Source organism: Triticum urartu, chromosome 6, assembly GCF_003073215.2.
Source record: "Triticum urartu cultivar G1812 chromosome 6, Tu2.1, whole genome shotgun sequence".
In the NCBI taxonomy this organism is placed as follows: Eukaryota; Viridiplantae; Streptophyta; class Magnoliopsida; order Poales; family Poaceae; genus Triticum; species Triticum urartu.
In genome coordinates, this window is record NC_053027.1 from 219307783 (window position 1) to 219327574 (window position 19792).

General features: G+C 46.8%; 1 protein-coding gene across 1 annotated transcript; it reads left to right on the forward strand.

Annotated features, from left to right (window-relative positions):
• The first annotated feature begins 394 nt into the window (after window positions 1-394).
• LOC125516034 (rho guanine nucleotide exchange factor 8-like) lies at window positions 395-6274 on the forward strand. Its single transcript, XM_048681516.1, has 5 exons — window positions 395-1023; window positions 1144-1415; window positions 1493-1567; window positions 4713-5285; window positions 5376-6274. Exons 1-5 carry the CDS (start codon window positions 816-818, stop codon window positions 5775-5777), a joined length of 1530 nt encoding a protein of 509 aa, XP_048537473.1. The 5' UTR covers window positions 395-815; the 3' UTR covers window positions 5778-6274.
• Window positions 6275-19792: the final 13518 nt, after the last annotated feature.

Consider the following 19792-nt stretch of genomic DNA (forward strand, 5'->3'; position numbering starts at 1 on the left):
GGAGGGAGGGAGAGGGGTGGGGGGTTTCTACCTTTAATCTTCCGCTACGGGTTGCCCAGTCGCATGGGGAGAGTGACTGGTCCAACTGGGCCGTCAGTGATAAACGTCAACGCTGACGGTTAGCCAGATCATCAGTCAGACGATTTCTATTGGTGTACTGCCGCCGGCAGGGCACAGCTAAGCAAATCAATCAATCTAGCCACGCTTTATTTTATATTATAATAATTATAAGGAAAACATCCCCTTAGCAAGGCAAGGAGTGGGCGGGAGCATTCCTCTCTGCCCATTTCCCGGGCTCTCCTCCAAACAGGGCAATGCCACGGCGACCACCCATAGAAATTGGGCCACGCATCAGAAGGATTTAATCATCGTCGACCCCTGCCCTCCACCCCACGTTCGCGCCCTGCTTAAAATTAGGCAGGCGCCGCGCCCCTTTTTAATTTTTTCGGGGCCGGACCTGCCAACCTCCCTCCCTCCTCCACGTACAATACAATGCAATGCCGGCCGCAGCAGTAGTGCGCGACATGTCCCCGCGCCTCGCTGTTGTTTCTTGATTTCTTCTCTCTGCCCATTGTGTTGTTTGGTCCTCTTTGGTCTAACCTGAGATCTATCAACGATCGTTATTGCGGCTCTTGTCCTTGTTCCTGGGTGAGGAGAGGACGCCGGCCGTTTCTAGCACCGGGTGCTGCTGATCCTGTTCTTCGTCACGGCGGCGGCCTTATCGCTCTGGTCTCCGGGAAGCCGCGGCGGTGCACGACCGCCGGGGCCAACGTGCCCACGCCTTGCGCGTCAAGCTCGAGGCGGTGGGCTGGGTGATGGTGCGGTTCCTCCGGCGGCATAGCCTTGACAAGAGCAACTCGCACACCCACCTACGGAAGGAGGAGCAAGAGAGCAACAGCTGTACAGAAAGCGACACGGCGGAGATGCAAGAGCCCGGTGGCAATGGCGGCGGGGGTGCTCCCCCGCTGCCCAACGGCCGGACGGCGCCTCGCTCCCGTCTCGCACGCGACGGGCCGCCCTCAGGCACGCCAGTTTTGATTGATTCATTTCGCTAAACTGCGTTTTAATTAGTTATAAGGTGCCAGTTAATTTGGTCGATGCGATTGTGCCAGTTAACCATTCTGGCTTGTTTTGTTTGGTCAGATTTGGACGTGATGAAGGAGAGATTTGCGAAGCTGCTGCTTGGAGAGGACATGTCAGGGACCGGGAAAGGCGTGCCGTCGGCTCTAGCGCTGTCCAACGCCATCACCAACCTGGCCGCGTCCGTCTTTGGGGAGCACCGCAAGCTGGAACCCATGGCGCCGGACACCAAGGAGCGGTGGAAGAAGGAGGTCGGCTGGTTGCTGTCCGTCACCGACCACATCGTCGAGTTTGTCCCGACAAGACAGACCGCCGAGAACGGCACTACCATGGAGGTAACAAGCTCTTCTTTCCATCTGACTAATAGTATCTATCATTGTAACATCTTGGGGTTTTCCTTTCCTATCCACAGATCATGTCGACAGCGCAGCGTCGCGACCTGCAGATGAACATCCCCGCTCTGCGCAAGCTAGACGCCATGCTCATTGTAAGTGCTATTAGCTTATTATGCATCTCCAACGGCAACATGCAAAAAACCTCCCGCATTCATCTACGTATAGGGAATCAGTCTGCGGATACAAATACGGAAGGTCGACATCCAATACTAACCGCATACATTTTCACAGTAACTCGAATCAACGGCAGAAATTAAATCAGAAAGGTTGAATTTTAATATAAACATGCCAGATTTCATTTAAAGTGGATATTTATACATAAATTTCATCCAATAAACTAAAAATCTAAAATTAAGACCCTGAACTATCATATACTAGCCAATGCCGGGCTGGCCGGCTGCTCCTCCTCCATCATCGTTGCCTGTCGCCGTTGGAGGAGTTGTCGTCGCGCTTGGGGCGGCGGAAGGTGGTGGCGTCGCGGCAATGCTTCCCGGTGGTCGCCTGACGCTCACGGATGATCCTCTCCACCTCCTCTTGCGTCGTGCACAATTAGAGCATCTCCACTAGTCCACCAAGAGGCCCTCAGAAGCACTTTTTCATCGTCGGCAATGAAAAAGGTCTCCACTCACGCCCCTAGGATCACCTTTTTCGCCGAATTCGTCAAATTTTAGCGCCTGCAGTCCCACCCCAAACCCAGCCCCCTGAGAGGCATCTGGGAGCGCCGGCGATATGTTTATCCATGCAAAGGCCCACATGCAATCTCTCTCCTCTCACTTTTCACCTGACACGCACGAGCTCTCTCTCTTTCCTCGTCTTTTCTTCCAACAACTGCGCCGCTCGCCGTCTCTTGCCGTCGTGCCTGCCGCCGGGGCCGCCCTACGTGGCTGCTTGCGCGTGCGCGTCCGGAGCCGCGGTAGCTCGTCGCTGACGCCGTGGGAGCTCGTCTGCCGGTGTGTGGCCGTGGCGTGGCCGGGCCGAAGCTCGCTGCACGCGGACGCCGGCTCACTGCTGCTCGCTGCCTGCGCACCTCTGCCACCGCGCGGTCGCGGTCGTGCTTCTTCAACCTCCGCCATCGAGGCCGAGCTGGAGGCCAGGGAGCGGACGGCCTCCTACACCAGTGGCGGCCAGGCGGAGCAGCGCGGGCATGACCGTGGACGCCCGCCTGGACGACGTGGCCGGGACGACGTGGGCGGAGCTCGCTGGAGCGCGCGACGGCCGGGACAACGAGTCCGCGACTGCAGCGCCCGACGCGCCCCTGGCCGCGCCCGAGCCAGACGTTGCGGCACCCCGCGCCCGCCCGCACTGCTGCCACTGCTCATCCGGCCAGCGCTTCGGACGCCATGGCCAGAGCTTCGCTCCCGCGCGCGGTCGTGCGCCCCTGGCCGCGCCCCCTACCCGCTTGGTCGTGCCCCCACGAGCACTTGCGAGCTGCTGTTGCCTCCTGCGCACCCCGCGTCGCCTCTGGCCGCGGCCCTGCCTGCTACTTGCGCCGCTATTGCTGCCTCCTGCGCGCCCCGCCTCGCCTCTGGCCGCGCCCCCTGCCCGCTTGGCTGCCTCGGCGCCGTCGGCGACCTCCTTGGCGAAGGGGATGGACTCTGCGATGTTGTCCGCGACTGCGCGGCGGCAGACCGGCAAGGGCGGCGAGCAGCAGGAGGTACGTGCGTGGGGGGCAACGAGTGGATAATTTTTCATCCCCGGACTAAATGTTGCGCCGGCAGCCCCCCAAGGGGCGAAAAAATGCCTCCTGGGGGCTCAATGGCTGGAGATGCTCTTAAGCCGCGGCCACCGAGGACGTGGGCTGGGGGAGAGGACGGCGGTTGTTGGACGCGCCGTCGTTGGTGGCTGCGGCGATCTCGGTGAGGGACCATTCCTCGTCGTACCTGGCCATCTCCCTGTCGAGGCGGCAGAGACGGCGCTTGGCCGTCTCAGACGTCGTCACGGAGCGATCCAGGGCCTAGGCGTATGCCACGTTTGGGTCCGCCGCGATGTGCGACGGCGGGATGTCGGAGTCTGAGAACTAGGATCGACAGAGTCCAACTAGCGCCTTTCCCGGTCGACGTACTCATGCGCCGTCTTGGCGCTCCGGGACGACGATAAGGAGTTGCCGCAGAGGTAGTGCGGAATGCGCCCACGTGCCTTGGGCAGGTGTGACGGCGGCAAGCGGTGCTCCTCCTTGACGACGCGCCGAGGCGGTGGCCAGCGGCGCTCCTCCTTCACAACGCGCCGGGGCGGCGGCGAGAACCACTCTTCCTTGACGCGGCGGCGGAGAGCGTGGAGGGGATGTCGGCTCCGGCATCACAGGGAGGAGCTTCCCCGGTGGCGGAGCCGAGCCGTTGGTGTGGATGACAGAGCGACGGAGCACCGGCTCCATTTGCTCCTCAAACTCTGCATCGATGCCGACGTAGACCTAGCCCCGCACCGATGGTGCGAATTGTGGTGGTGGCGGCGGTGGATGCTGGTCCTCCTCGTCGCCGGAGGAGTTGACGACCTCCTCCCGCCTCGGAGTCCTAGGGCGGCGTCTCCACGAGCCCGGGAACCGTCTGCCGGCGCCGACGCCCAGGACTTGCCCTTCGCCAGAGATGTAAGGGGGGTGGGCGAGGAGGAGGAGGAGGAGGGGGAGGAAGAAGAAGGATGCGGTGTGAACGGCGCCGGAGCGCAGCTTAAATAGTTGCGCCCAGGCCATGCGAAGGGTCAGTCAGCCGCTTCAATGCGGCACATCGAATGGAGTTGGTTCCTCGGTAACATGCGTCCGCATTGAAGTGGCGGCTGTCGAGAGGTCGCGTCGGTCAGCACCGCCCTCCCTCCTCTGGTCACATAACGGCATCAATGCCGACCTCTGCGTGCTCTCAGCCGGCATGAATGCGACGCGGTAAGCGATGCGTGCTTCAGAAGAAAAACGTGGGAGGGGTGGGTGACGAGTTTTGGGTGGGTCGGACGGTCAGAAGCGGGCTTGGGGATCCAGACTCCTGCAAACCTCCACATTTTTGTCTCTGATTTTCAGGAGAAATTATGTTCGAACCGTCTCGCGGACCGATACAAATCGGCGTTGCATAGTTTCTGCGGTCCGGACAATATCATCCAAATAATTGTGAAAGGTTTACGGTCCGTCTTGAAGATGCCCTTACCAATCATTTACTTACTACGTATGGATTGATTGGACCAAGAGAGATCCTGAACTGAGCTAAAGTAATGGTCGTAATGCACGAATATGAATGTTTGGTGGCGGCATGCATGCAGGGTTACATGGACAACTTCGTGGACCAGACCGAGTTCTGGTACGAGAAGGGCGGCGACAACAAGCGCGACGACGACAAGTGGTGGATGCCGACGGTGAAGGTGCCGGCGGAGGGCCTGTCGGATGTGACCCGCAAGTGGCTGCAGTACCAGAAGGAGTGCGTGAACCAGGTGCTCAAGGCCGCCATGGCCATCAACGCGCAGGTGCTGGTGGAGATGGAGATCCCAGAGATCTACATCGAGTCGCTCCCCAAGAAGGGCAAGACGAGCCTGGGCGACGCCATCTACCGGAGCATCACCGACGAGGAGTTCGATCCGATCGAGTTCCTGGAAGGGGTGGACCTGTCGACGGAGCACAAGGTGCTTGATCTCAAGAACCGCATCGAGGCCTCCACCATCATCTGGAAGCGCAAGATGCAGACCAAGGACGCCAAGTCCTCCTGGGGTTCCATCATCAGCTTCGAGAAGCGCGAGCAGTTCGAGGAGCGCGCCGAGACCATCCTCCACCTCCTCAAGCTTCAGTTCCCCGGAGCCCCACAGTCACAGCTCGACATCTCCAAGATCCAATACAACAGGGTACATACCTGCGCCTTCCCGACCATTCATGATGCGTCATGCATGTGATGGTTCGCTCGTTGGTTGTTGATGGTGAAGTTGCATTGGCAGGATGTTGGTTACGCGCTCCTGGAGAGCTACTCGCGCGTCCTAGAGAGCCTGGCGTATAGCGTGATCTCGAGGATCGAGGACGTGCTGGGTGCGGACGCGGCGGCCACGAACCTGACGGCGAGCGAGGCGGCTCGGAGGCAGCTGGAGATGAACGCGCCAAGGAAGCTGGACGCCAGGGAGGAGCTGGAGAAGCTCAACGAGGCGCCGGCGTCCATGACGCTGTACGACTTCATGGGATGGCACTTCGACCAGGACGAGCTCATGAGGAAGAAGGAGGAGGGCACGCTCGACGAGGCCGGCGAGGCCATGCTGCTCAAGAAGGCGCCAAGCCTCGCCCCCAAGAAGTTCTCCTACGTGGACAGCCTCACCGGCGGCGTAAGGAGCCCCTCCGCGCGTCACTGATCGTACGCCATTGTCATCTCGAGAGAGCCAGGCCAGCACAGATCGATCAAAGCAACAACGGGAACCAATCGATCCAAGATGGCATGGCAATGTACATATCTGAGGAGTGCACTTCGTACGTATTGGAGATCGACATTGGAGTGCACAGATCATCACCGGCTCGATCGATGCATCGGCCGGACTCGTTCATCCCTCACATATACAGTAGACCGGATCGAGCAATTCTAGAGGACGGGAAAAGGACGAATGAACAGGATGGTTTGATCAGCTACACATTATTTTACTCTCCTTGCTCTCCGCCCGACATGTGCATGCAAGAACTTGCTTTGCTTTGCTCGGGTTGCTGTTGTACGTACGTGGCTACTTCCCGGGAGAGGAGACGCTGAACTCTGTGGTATGTGTATAGCCAGCGGGCAAACACATTGTATTCGTTGATTTGATTTAACCTAACCATTTCTAGACTCGGTTCCCCTGTTTCAGAGGGCAAACACACCTGATTATGCCAATTACCATTCTAGCTTGTTCTGTTCGTTTGGATTTGGACGTGATGGAGAGATTTGCGAAACTACTGCTCCAAATCTGTTGTTTAACGGATTGGAAATTGTACACCTCATGCCAAACTTGGCAGGAGAATGAGCAGCCAGTGAGGATGTGTTGCATGCACTCTGGCTCCTGGTCACAAAGGATGCAGTGAGGCACGTGTGGAAGCCCGCCTAGTTAGTCGGTTGGCAGACCAACATTGCTTTAGGAGGGCATGAGTTGGTCGGGGATCGGGGAAAGGGTGGTGTGACGTAGAAGCCGCTAGAGATCGACGTACTAGACCGTTGCCGTAGGTCCGAGAGCATCGTAGATGTCACGGATCCATTATCAACCGTCCTTCGTTTGTCGCGTCGTCCGAGGACAAAGGCGAAGACAAGAGACACAAGCTCCGCAGTGTATCGGCCATTGATCCGGTGATCAAACCAGAAAAGACAAGTCTTGTCATCCTTGAGCTACCAAGTGGTAGAGGATGCACGATCACAACTACCTCAAAATCGCGAGGTAGCGCTAGATGGCTCCGGGGGCAGCCTGGGTTTGTTCTCTGAAGCCATGCCCAAGAGCGTGTAAAGCAAGGTTGGTGTGGTACAGGTTGCACACACCAAGGCCACAAAGTTGAATGGGCCGGCAAACACGCAGCCAGTTGACTTGCATTGACCCCCACGAACGTCTTTACGACTGCCCCAAAGGAAGACACTGATCACCTGATTGATCCTTGCTAGGATGGGCTTGTTCATGGCAATGGCAATGAGAAAGTAGGCGGGCATCGCACATAGGATCTGGTAAACGAGAGATATTCTATCTCCAAGAGAGAGCATAGAGGCATGCTAGGTAGAGTCCTTCTTCTCAATATTCTCCATGAGAGGAAGTAGCACAAACATTGGCATCTTGCCGAGAGAAAGGGTGAGGCCCAGATTGAACCGGGAAGGTACTGGTAAAGCACGCGTGGTTGTTTTGGATTGCGTCTATGTGCTCGTAAGAGCAACAGATCGGTGTAGCAAAATTTTTGCAATGTTCCCCAACGCAATCCCGAAGACGTGGAGGATCTCCTTGATGGTCAAGATGTCGTGTTGATCCGGATGACATAATACAATGACAACATCAGCGTAGAGGCACACACTTAGGGCGATGTGTTGGGCGGTGAGGTGCTGCAATAACCCAAGCTCTACCGCACTTCGAATGAGGAAGTAAAGAACGATGATTTCCAAACAAAACAACATTGGAGACAACGGATCGCCTTGTCGGAGGCTACAGGCGTGCGACACTCGAGGCCCCAGGACTCTATTGACCATCACTCGGGTGGAAGCAGTGGCGAGAAGGATCAATATCCATGCGCACGAACAAGGGTCAAATCCAAGATGCTGGAGAATCTCGAGAAGGAATGGCCAAGAGACAGAGTCGAATGCTTTGTCTGTGCCAATTTTCAGCGTCATACGGGGCACCTTGAGGTTATGCAGTAGGCATGTGGTCTGCTGAACCAACAGAAAGTTGTCATAAATGCTCCCACTAGTGATGAACGGGCTCTGGTTTATGGAAACCATGAGACCGAGGCATGGGGAAAGCCGAAGGGAGAGAGCCTTGGTGAACAACTTTGCAAGGAGGTGGATGAGGTTCATGGGGAAAAAGTCAAAGAGGGTCTTGGCATCAACATGGGAGAGTGATGTACGCTTCATTAAGCTTATGGAAGCCCTGTCCTTTATGACAGTGATAGAGGTAATGGTGCCCCGATGTTTCAATGAGATAGCTATCATTTTCTGTGGGATTCAACTTTGACGATCGGACTACGAGCATGTGAGAGGTCGCGCATTAGCAATCGCTAAACGGACTTCCGAGGGTTATTGACCACGCCGGAGCACGACCAACTTGACCACGAGGGTCTATTTCCTGCTAGCAAAGAAAGAACAAGCAAGAAACTAAGATTGCAATCTCGATATTACGAATATAAGAGGAAATATTTATTGTTGAAAGTGGGGTTTTGTGACGTTTGTGTCTGGTCGTTGAACACGAACGAAGTACGTGAGTTGCAACTATGGTGAAATTTAATCTAAACAAAACCCAAGAAAAAAGCTACTAGATTGATCTATTTATATTAGAGCAAAGGATGGCGGAGAAGGAGGTGGGAAGACATCGCATGACAGCCTAAAACTAACCCTAGGTCGTATAAGGCCCATGGGCCCAAGGCCCATGCTGCAGCGTCAGATTTTTTTGTCAATGTCTTAACGCTCTGGACGAATTTTAAGATTAATCCAATTGTGTTGGAAAGTGCACGGAATAAGCTTTCCAACAAAAAAAGAATCACCCAATTCGGTGTTCGGATGAAAGTGTTTTGGCGTTTTGAGTCAGGTATATCCGTGCAGTCCGAATCTGAGTTCAGAACGTGGGGGACTTGGACTCCATCTTCTCTTCGACCAAAAGTGACGTGAGAGGACTTTTTGAACAGCACAAAATCATTTCCTTTGACGCGAGATGACTTCTTGAACAACACTTAATCATTTCCTTTTTCTTTGCCTTCACACATAGTTCGTACAAGTGTTCAACAATTCTGCAATTAGGCATGAAATAAAATAGGTGAACTATTTTTGTATATTTCCGAAGAACATAAATAAATTATGCATAATTCTTATAATAAATCACCTCACAAATATGCATGTATGCAACATTTTTGGTCATATCTAAGGTAGCAATGTCCTCATCATCAAACATTAACCTGATTATGTGCCTTCTGGTGTTGTTGCTCCTCTTGTGATGGTTGTTGTATTTTCTTAGGTGATGGCAAGTCTCCCACGATCAATGAAACCCAAGAACTAACAATGCCAGAACCTGTCATAATTACTAGAAAAACAAGAAACAAAATCCAAAAATAATGTTCCTATGAACTACTAGGATATGGTGGTAAAACACTCACAGTACATCAAATATCAATATCTTATAAGTTCTTACGATGGAGTAGGTGGTGGTCGGCAACCAGCGGTATCAAATAACTCAAATATGCATGGTGTAGAAATATGTGGAGTTGGGTTGGCTTTATATATATGGTAGCAAAAGATTAAAAATAATCAATTCAAAGATGCAATATTGAATAAATACTCAACGACGGTACTGTACTAGTTCTAGACTAGACCGGACTAGAGACGCGAGCCTAGAACACTAATGGGTCATGGTGTAGCTGTCGGGGAACGTAGCATGCAATTTTCAAAAAAATTCCTACGCTCACGCAAGATCTATCTAGGAGACGCATAGCAACGAGAGGGCGAGAGTGTGTCCACGTACCCTCGTAGACCGAAAGCGTAAACGTTTGACAATGTGGTTGATGTAGTCGAACTTCTTCTTGTTCCGACCGATCAAGCACCGAACGCACAACACCTCTGAGTTCTGCACATGTTCAGCTCAATCACGTCCCTCGAACTCTTGATCCAGCAAAGTGTCGAGGGAGAGTTTCGTCAGCACGACGGCGTGGTGACGGTGATGGTGAAGTGATCCACGCAAGGCTTCGCCTATAAGCACTACGACAATATGACCGGAGGCGTAAACTGTGGAGGAGGGGCGCCGCACACGGCTAGAAATCAATGTTGTGTGTTCTAGTGGTGCCCCCCACATATATATAGGTGGGAGAGGGAGAGGGGCTACACGGGCCGCCCCAAGTAGGAGTAATCCTACTTGGGCGCCTTCCACAAGTCGGCCTCCCCCCTTCCATAAGTGTTGGATGGGGAAGGAAAGAGAGGGGGGAGGGAAAGGAAAGGTGGAGGTCGAATCCTCCTCTTTCCTTCTCCCTTCCTTCCTTTCCTTCTTCTATTTGGCCTATAGGGGGTGCACTTGACCATTTAGGGCTGGTCTGTCCCTCTCTTGGCCCATTAGGCCCATATACCTTGCCGGGGGTTGTCCGGAACCCCTTCTAGTGACCCGATACGTACCCGGTACCCCGGGAACACTTCCGGTGTCCAAATACTATCGTACTATATATGAATCTTTACCTCTCGACCATTTCGAGACTCCTCATCATGTCCGTGATCTCATCCGGGACGCCGAACAACATTCGGTCACCAAATCACATAACTCATATAATACAAAATCGTCATCGAACTTTAAGCGTGCGGACCCTACGGGTTCGAGAACTATGTAGACATGACCGAGACACCTGTCCGGTCAATAACCAATAGTAGAACCTGGATGCTTATTGGTTCCTACATATTCTACGAAGATATTTATAGGCCAAACCGTAATGACAACATACGTTATTCCTTTGACATCGGTATGTTACTTGCCCAAGATTTTATTGTCAGTATCTTCATACCAATTTCAATCTCGTTACCGGAAGTCTCTTTACTCGTTTCGTAATAAATCATCCCGCAACTAAATCATTAGTCACATTGCTTGCAAGGCTTCTTATGATGTGTATTACCGAGAGGGCCCAGAGATACCTCTTCGATACTCGGAGTGACAAATCCTAATCTCGATCTATGCCAACCCAACAAACACCTTTGGAGATACATGTAGAGCATCTTTATAATCACCTAGTTACAATGTGACGTTTGATAGCACACAAGGCATTCCTTCGGTATCTGGAAGTTGCATAATCTCATAGTCGAAGGAATATGTATTTGACATGAAGAAAGCAATAGCAATAAAACTGAACGATCAATATGCTAAGCTAATGGATGGGTCTTGTCCATCACATCATTCTCCTAATGATGTGACCCCGTTCATCAAATGACAACACATGTCTATGGTTAGGAAACTTAACCATCTTTGATTAATGAGCTAGTCTAGTAGAGGCTTACTAGGGACACGGTGTTTTGTCTATGTATCCACACATGTATCAAGTTTTCAGTTAATACAATTCTAGCATGAATAATAAACATTTATCATGATATAAGGAAATATAAAATAAAAACTTAATTATTGCCTCTAGGGCATATTTCCTTCAGTCTCCCACTTGCACTAGAGTTAATAATCTAGTTCACATGGCCATGTGATTTAACACCGGTAGTTCACATCTTTATGTGATTAACACACATAGTTCACATCGCCATGTGACCAACACCCAAAGGGTTTACTAGAGTCAGTAATTTAGTTCACATTGCTATGTGATTAACAACCAAAGAGTACTAAGGTGTGATCATGTTTTGCTTGTGAGAGAAGTTTAGTCAACGGGCCTGCCACATTCAGATCTGTATGTATTTTGCAAATTTCTATGTCTATGATACGTCTCCAACGTATCTATAATTTTTGATTGCTCCATGCTATGTTATCTACTGTTTTGGGCAATATTGGGCTTTATTATCCACTTTTATATTATTTTTGGGACTAACCTATTAACCGGAGGCCCAGCCCAGATTTGCTGTTTTTTTGCCTATTCCAGTGTTTCGAAGAAAAGGAATATCAAACGGAGTCGAAACGGAACGAAATCAACTGGAGAAGTTATTTTTGGAAGGAAAGCTACCAGAAAAGCTTGGAGTGCACGTCAGGAAAGAAGGGAGGTGCCCACGAGGGTGGGGGGCGCGCCCACCCCCCTAGGGCGCGCCCCCTACCTCGTGGCCCCCCCTTCGGTCCACCGACGTGCTTCTTTCACCCATATATACCTACGTATCCTAAAACTTCTAGAACAGACGATAGATCGGGAGTTCCGCCTCCAGAAGCCTCCGTAGCCACCGAAAGCCAATCTAGACACGTTCCGGCACCCTGCCGGAGGGGGCAATCTCTCTCCGGTTGCCATCTTCATCATCACGGTGCTCTCCATGACGAGGAGGGAGTAGTTCTCGCTCAGGGCTGAGGGTATGTACCAGTAGCTATGTGTTTGATATCTCTCTCTCTCTCGTGTTCTTGATTTGGCACGATCTTGATGTATCGCGAGCTTTGCTATTATAGTTGGATCTTATGTTTCTCCTCCGCCTCTACTCTCTTGAAATGAATTGAGTTTCCCCTTTGAAGTAATCTTATCGGATTGAGTCTTTAAAGATTTGAGAACACTTGATGTATGTCTTGCCGTGGATATCTGTGGTGACAATGGGATACCACGTGATTCACTTGATGTATGTTTTGGTGATCAACTTGCGGGTTCCGCCCATGAACCTATGCATAGGGGTTGGCACACGTTTTTATCGTGATTCTCCGGTAGAACTTTGGGGCACTCTTTGAGGTCCTTTGTGTTGGTTGAATAGATGAATCTGAGATTGTGTGATGCATATCGTATAATCATACCCGCGGATACTTGAGGTGACATTGGAGTATCTAGGTGACATTAGGGTTTTGGTTGATTTGTGTCTTAAGGTGTTATTCTAGTATGAACTCTAGGGCTGTTTGTGACACTTATAGGAATAGCCCAACAGATTGATTGGAAAGAATAACTTTGAGGTGGTTTCGTACCCTACCATAATCCCTTCGTTCGTTCTCCGCTATTAGTGACTTTGGAGTGACTCTTTGTTGCATGTTGAGGGATAGTTATGTGATCCAATTATGTTATTATTGTTGAGAGGACTTGCACTAGTGAAAGTATGAACCCTAGGCCTTGTTTCCTAGCATTGCAATACCGTTTACGCTCACTTTTATTATTAGTTACCTTGCTGTTTTTATATTTTCAGATTACAAAACCTTTATCTACTATCCATATACCACTTGTATCACCATCTCTTCGCCGAACTAGTGCACCTATACAATTTACCATTGTATTGGGTGTGTTGGGGACACAAGAGACTCTTTGTTATTTGGTTGCAGGGTTGCTTGAGAGAGACCATCTTCATCCTACACCTCCTACGGATTGATAAACCTTAGGTCATCCACTTGAGGGAAATTTGCTACTGTCCTACAAACCTCTGCACTTGGAGGCCCAACAACGTCTACAAGAAGAAGGTTGTGTAGTAGACATCAAGCTCTTTTCTGGCGCCGTTGCTGGGGAGGTGAGTGCTTGAAGGTATATCTTTAGATCTTGCAATCGAGTCTTTTAGTTTCTTGTTTTATCAATAGTTTAGTTTATAAAAGGAAACTACAAAAAATGGAATTGAGTTTATCTCATACGCTTCATCTTTTTAATATCTTTCGTGAGTATGATGGAAAGGAAAATTGTGCCAAAGTGTTAGAAGAAGAATGCATTAAAATGTTTGGCACTAAATCTTTGAATGATGAGCATGATTGCAATGTTGTTAGTATGAACTCCTTGAATATCCATGGTACTAATGATGATTGCACTAATTATGATGAAAATGTCTCCTATAAACATGTCAATTTTTGTGGAGTGCATTGGGTTTGCAAGTATACACCAAATAGGGAAGATAGATATTGAAAAAGGCATAAGTACTTAGAAACTAAATTGTTGCAAGAAAGGCTAGATGATTGTGCTGAAAATTTAAATTTTCTTGGCCATACTTGTGAGCTTGGCAATGAACGTGGTCATTTAACCATCCGATGCAAATTGTTTCATGATCTAATCGTGTCCAAAAATTATGATGAGTTGATTTCCCTTGCACATTATAATGAACTTAGTTTGCTTATGGATTACGAAGAAATGAAATGTATAACTAATTATCTTCCAGAATTTGCCCGTTATAAATTTCTTGGATTTGATCTAGAGGAAATTTATATGTATTGTGCGGTGAATTGTATTGAAAATCCTTATATTGCCAACTACATAAAGAAAAGAAAACAAATAGAAGATGAAGAGAATACTAATGAAAGGGAAGAGACTTCCCAATATCCTCCTATTATTTCTTATGATGAATCATGTAACGAGGAGGAGCCTCCTATTCAACCAATCTCATTAATAAGGAGCTCCAAAAAGAGGATTGAACCCACACATGATGTGGTGAAGAAGAAGAAAAGAAAAAGGAAGAGAGGTAAAAAGGTACCCCTCCCAAATAATGGAGCTCCCATTACTATTGTGGCTCATGAAAATATAATTGTGGAAGATAATGATACTTCTTATGATCTTGAAAATCTTTTTGGCACTTGCTTGGAAGAATATGATAATTGCTATACTATTGGTGCTATCCATACTATTAATGATGAGAGTGATTATGCTTATGATATTAAAAGGCCCAAGCTTGGGGATGCTATGTTTGACGAAGATGATGTTTTTGAGAATATATTTGCTGCAATTAATGTTTTCCCAAGCTTGGGGATGCTACTCTTAATGAAGATGATATTTTTAGTATCCCAAGTTTTGATATGCAAATCTATAATGATAATAACATGCCTCCTACTTATGATAATTATTGTGATGATACATATGCTATAAAAAGTAGTGAGGATTATATTTATAAAACTTGTCATGATTATGGTTACCCCTTTTTCTGAACGTTACTCTTTTAATGTGGAAACAATTTATAGTATTCGAGTCTCTTATGATACTCGCACTATTCCGAATAAGAAGAATTTTGCTTACGTGGAGAGTAATAAAATTTCTATGCATGTAGATCATGAAAAGAATGCTTTAGGTGCTGGTTATATTGTTTAATTAATTCATGATACTACTGAAAATTATTATGAGGGAGGAACATATGCTTGTGGGAATTGCAGTAATATCAAGTTTCCTCTCTATGTGCTTAAAATTTTGAAGTTATCCTTGTTTTACCTTCCTATGCAAGTTGATTCTTGTTCCCACAAGTTGTTTGCTCACAAAATCCCTATGCATAGGAAGTATGTTAGACTTAAATGTGCTAGTCATATTCTTCAAGATTCTCTCTTTATGTTGCAATTCTTATCCTTTATGTGAGCATCATTGAAATCATCATGCCTAGCTAGGGGCGTTAAACGATAGCGCTTGTTGGGAGGCAACCCAATTTTATTCTTGTTCCTTGCTTTCTGTTCCTGTTTAGTAATAAATAATTCATCTAGCCTATGTTTAGATGTGGTTTTATGCTTTTAATTAGTGTTTGTGCCAAGTAGAACCTTTGGGAAGACTTGGGGAAAGTCTTGTTGATCATGCTATAAAAAACAGAAACTTTAGCGCTCACGAGAATTGCTGCCATTTTTATTTGGAGAGTGATATTTAGTTAATTCTTTTTGAAGATGATTAATAGATAAATTACTCAGGTCCAGCAATTTATTTGAGAATTTTATGAGTTCCATAAGTATATGTTTGATCCAGATTACTGAGACTATTCTGTTTTTGATAGATTCTGTTTTTCGTGTGTTGTTTGCTTACTTTAATGAAAATATGGCTAGTAAAAGAGTTTATAAACCATAGCGAAGTTAGAATACAGTAGGTTTAACACCAATATAAATAAAGAATGAGTTCATTACAGTACCTTGAAGTGGTGTTTTGTTTTCTTTCGCTAACGGAGCTTACGAGTTTTCTGTTAAGTTTTGTGTTGTGAAGTTTTCAAGTTTTGGGTAAAGATTCGATGGATTATGGAATAAGGAGTGGCAAGAGCCAAAGCTTGGGGATGCCCAAGGCACCCCAAGGTAATATTCAAGGACAACCAAGAGCCTAAGCTTGGGGATGCCCCGGATGGCATCCCCTCTTTCGTCTTTGTTCATCGGTAACTTTACTTGGAGCTATATTTTTATTTTCCACATGATATGTGTTTTTCTTGGAGCGTCATTTTATTTCATTATGTTTTGCTTACTGTTTGAATAAAATACCAAGATCTGAAAATCTTAAATGTTAGAGAGTCTTCACATAGTTTCATAATTATTCGACAACTCATTGATCTTCACTTATATCTTTCGGAGTAGTTTGTCGTTTGCTCTAGTGCTTCACTTATATCTTTTTAGAGCACGGTGGTGGTATTATAGAAATAGATGAACTCTCATGCTTCACTTATATCATTTTGAGAGTTTTAAATAGCATGGTAATTTGCTTAAATAATCCTAATATGCTAGGCATTCAAGAATAGTAAAAACTTTCATATAGAGTATTGAATACTAAGAGAAGTTTGATGCTTGATGATTGTTTGAGATATGGAGATGGTGATATTGGAGTCATGCTAGTTGAGTAGTTGTGAATTTGAGAAATACTTGTGTTGAAGTTTGTGATTCCCGTAGCATGCACGTATGGTGAACCGTTATGTGATGAAGTCGGAGCATGATTTATTTATTGATTGTCCTCCTTATGAGTGGCGGTCGGGGACGAGCGATGGTCTTTTCCTACCAATCTATCCCCCTAGGAGCATGCGCGTAGTACTTTATTTCGATAACTAATAGATTTTTGCAACAAGTATGTGAGTTCTTTATGACTAATGTTGAGTCCATGGATTATATGCACTCTCACCCTTCCACCATTGCTAGCCTCTCTAGTACCGTGCAACTTTCGCCAGTACCATAAACCCACCATTTACCTTCCTCAAAACAGCCACCATACCTACCTATTATGGCATTTCCATAGCCATTCCGAGATATATTGCCATGCAACTTTCCACCGTTCCGTTTATTATGACATACTCCATCATTGTCATATTGCTTAGCATGATCATGTAGTCGACATCGTATTTGTGGAAAAGCCACCGTTCATAATTCTTTCATACATGTCACTCATGAGTCATTGCATATCCCGGTACACCGCCGGAGGCATTCATATAGAGTCATATTTTGTTCTAAGTATTGAGTTGTAATTGTTGAGTTGTAAGTAAATAAAAGTGTGATGATCATCATTATTAGAGCATTGTCCCAATAAGGAAAGGATGATGGAGACTATGATTCCCCCACAAGTCGGGATGAGACTTAGGACAAAAATAAATAAATAAATAAAAAAGGCCAAAGAAGCCCAAATAAAAAAAGAGAAAAGAGGCCATAAAAAAAAGAGAAAGGCCAAAAAAATAAGAGAAAAAGAGAGAAGGGGCAATGCTACTATCCTTTTACCACACTTGTGCTTCAAAGTAGCACCATGATCTTCATGATAGAGAGTCTCCTATGTTGTCACTTTCATATACTAGTGGGAATCTTTCATTATATAACTTGGCTTGTATATTCTAATGATGGGCTTCCTCAAAATGCCCTAGGTCTTTGTGAGCAAGCAAGTTGGATGCACACCCACTAGTTTCTTTTGTTGAGCTTTCATATACTTATAGCTCTAGTGCATCCGTTGCATGGCAATCCCTACTCACTCACATTGATATCTATTGATGGGCATCTCCATAGCCCGTTGATACGCCTAGTTGATGTGAGACTATCTTCTCCTTTTTGTCTTCTCCACAATGATAGAGGCGAGGGTCCCGATCTTTCGATGAGATGATAACTATCGATTTGGTGGAGATGACTTTGACGATCCGACTACAAACGTGCACGACGTTGCGCCTTAGCAACCGCTAAACCAATCTCCTGAGGTTACTGACGATGCTGGAAGCACGGTCAGCCTGACCACGAAGGTCTATTCCTGCAAGCAATCGAAGAACGAGCAAGAATATGATAAAGCAATCTGAATATCGCAAATATATATGAAGTATTGATAATGGTGGGGATCCGGAAGCGGTCTTGGTCTGGTCGTTGGACACAAACGAAGTACACGAAGTTGCAATGGCTAACTTTTAACTAAACAAATCCCCAGTCTAAACGATGCCTTAAGGGCTATATTTATAGGGAAAAGAGAGGGGATTTTGTCCACCCTTGGCAAGGTGGGACTAAAACACCTCCTAAGTCGTTTTCCCTACAATATGGACTCTAAAAATAGATTACATGGGCCTGGCCCAAAATAAGGTGGCGCAACTCCAATAATAAGCTATGGACGAAATTTATGAAAGGCCATCTTGTATATTTCGTCCACCATCTTGTATGTCATCATGGTGGCTTCAAAGTCCGGAAATCTCCACTTGAACCTCCGTTCTTGTTCTGTTCACACGCACCTTCATCTCCGTGCTTGACCATGCTCCAATGTTCAACCTTCTTGTCCATGCTAGACACTTCAATTGCAAGCAGCACAAATGTATCTAAGTTAGGCAGCATCATATTCTCATGAACATTAGAAACATTACCAAGAAACGAAAGTACCTGATAATTTAATTGGCGTATCTGAGCTCTAGCAACTGTTCCAAGAGGTAAAACAATAGGGGATATGGGTGTAACTGTGGTAGCCATGTCCTCATCATCCTCCCCTTCTTGAAAACAAAGCCGTCCTCGGCGTTTCTTAATCTGAAATCTGGCTAACAAAAGAGACAAGGTGTACACGTTGTATATGTATATGTCGTCCATTTTCACTGATCTCAGTTGGGGCACATGTGACAGAGTTATACAAGAGCACCCTTCAAAAGTCGTGAAATATAAAGCCAATATATTATCGCAAGAAGTCAAAGGCATGAAAAAATTGCAACTCAGTTTGCACATATAAGTGAAGCTCTTATTCATATCAAAAGATTGACAATGCTTATCATTAAACCATCCCAACAATGATGAACCATCACCAAGATTAGAGGTCATATCAAAATGATTAAACGTTGGCACAATTATTTTCAAACGTATTTGATCCAAATCTGATTTATTCCCTGATTCACTTGATTCTTTTGCATCGATAGTTAATTCAATGGGTTCACTCAAAATTGTTTGAACACATGGCAAAGTCAAAACATCAACATAGTCCTCTAAAATAGCTGGTGTGATCAAAGTTGTGGGTAGCTCACCGCATGGTGCATTTAAATTGACAAGACATTCATCATACTCATGTGGTGGTGGAAGATTAGTACCTTTGTCATTACCTCTTATGATCAACTCAGATGATGTAGGCACTCTCGGTGATGATGTGTCACATGGTGGAGGTGATGTAGTCCTCACAACAACGGATGTGGTTGTCATAGTATGCCTAGTAGTTGAAGGGACAATCGTATCAACTCTTGGAATGTGCATCTCATGCCTGTTCTCCTTGTGGGCAACACGTCGTTTTATTTCCTGTTCAGCTTTGCAAGCAAGATGAAACAAATGGTCCATAGGATAACACTCTTCATGAATTAGTATCTTCTGAATCTCACGATTTAATCCTCCCCAAAATCTATCCATAAAATCTTCTTCACTTTCTTCTAAAGAGGAATGCAGGAAGGTAGTTTGTAAAGTATCATAATATTTCGTTACGGTGTCACTACCTTGTTTCAAATGTTGCAACTTTTTAATCGTGTCACGAGTATAATAAGCAGGAACGAATGTATGTCGCATGGCAAGTTTCAAATCATCCCAAGTAGTAGGTATATCATTAGGGTGTAGCCGACAATATTCACTCCACCAAACTATAGCATAACCAGTGAAAGAACCAACCGCAACCTTAACATTTTTACGTTCATCAAAATTATGGGAAGCAAATATACTATTTATGTCGAATTCCCATTCAATATATAAAGCAGGTCTAAAACGGCCATTAAATGATGGTATAGGAACAGTAACCTGATCATGCGCATTTGGATGTTTATGCACCTCTCGTGATCGTTGTGGAATTTGCAAAGGTGGTGGCACGTCTCCCGCGATCGACAAAGCCCATGAATTGACCCTAGATCATGTCATGATTAGTAGAAACAAGAAACAAAATCCAAAAATAATGTTCCTATAACTACTAGGATGTGGTGGTAAAA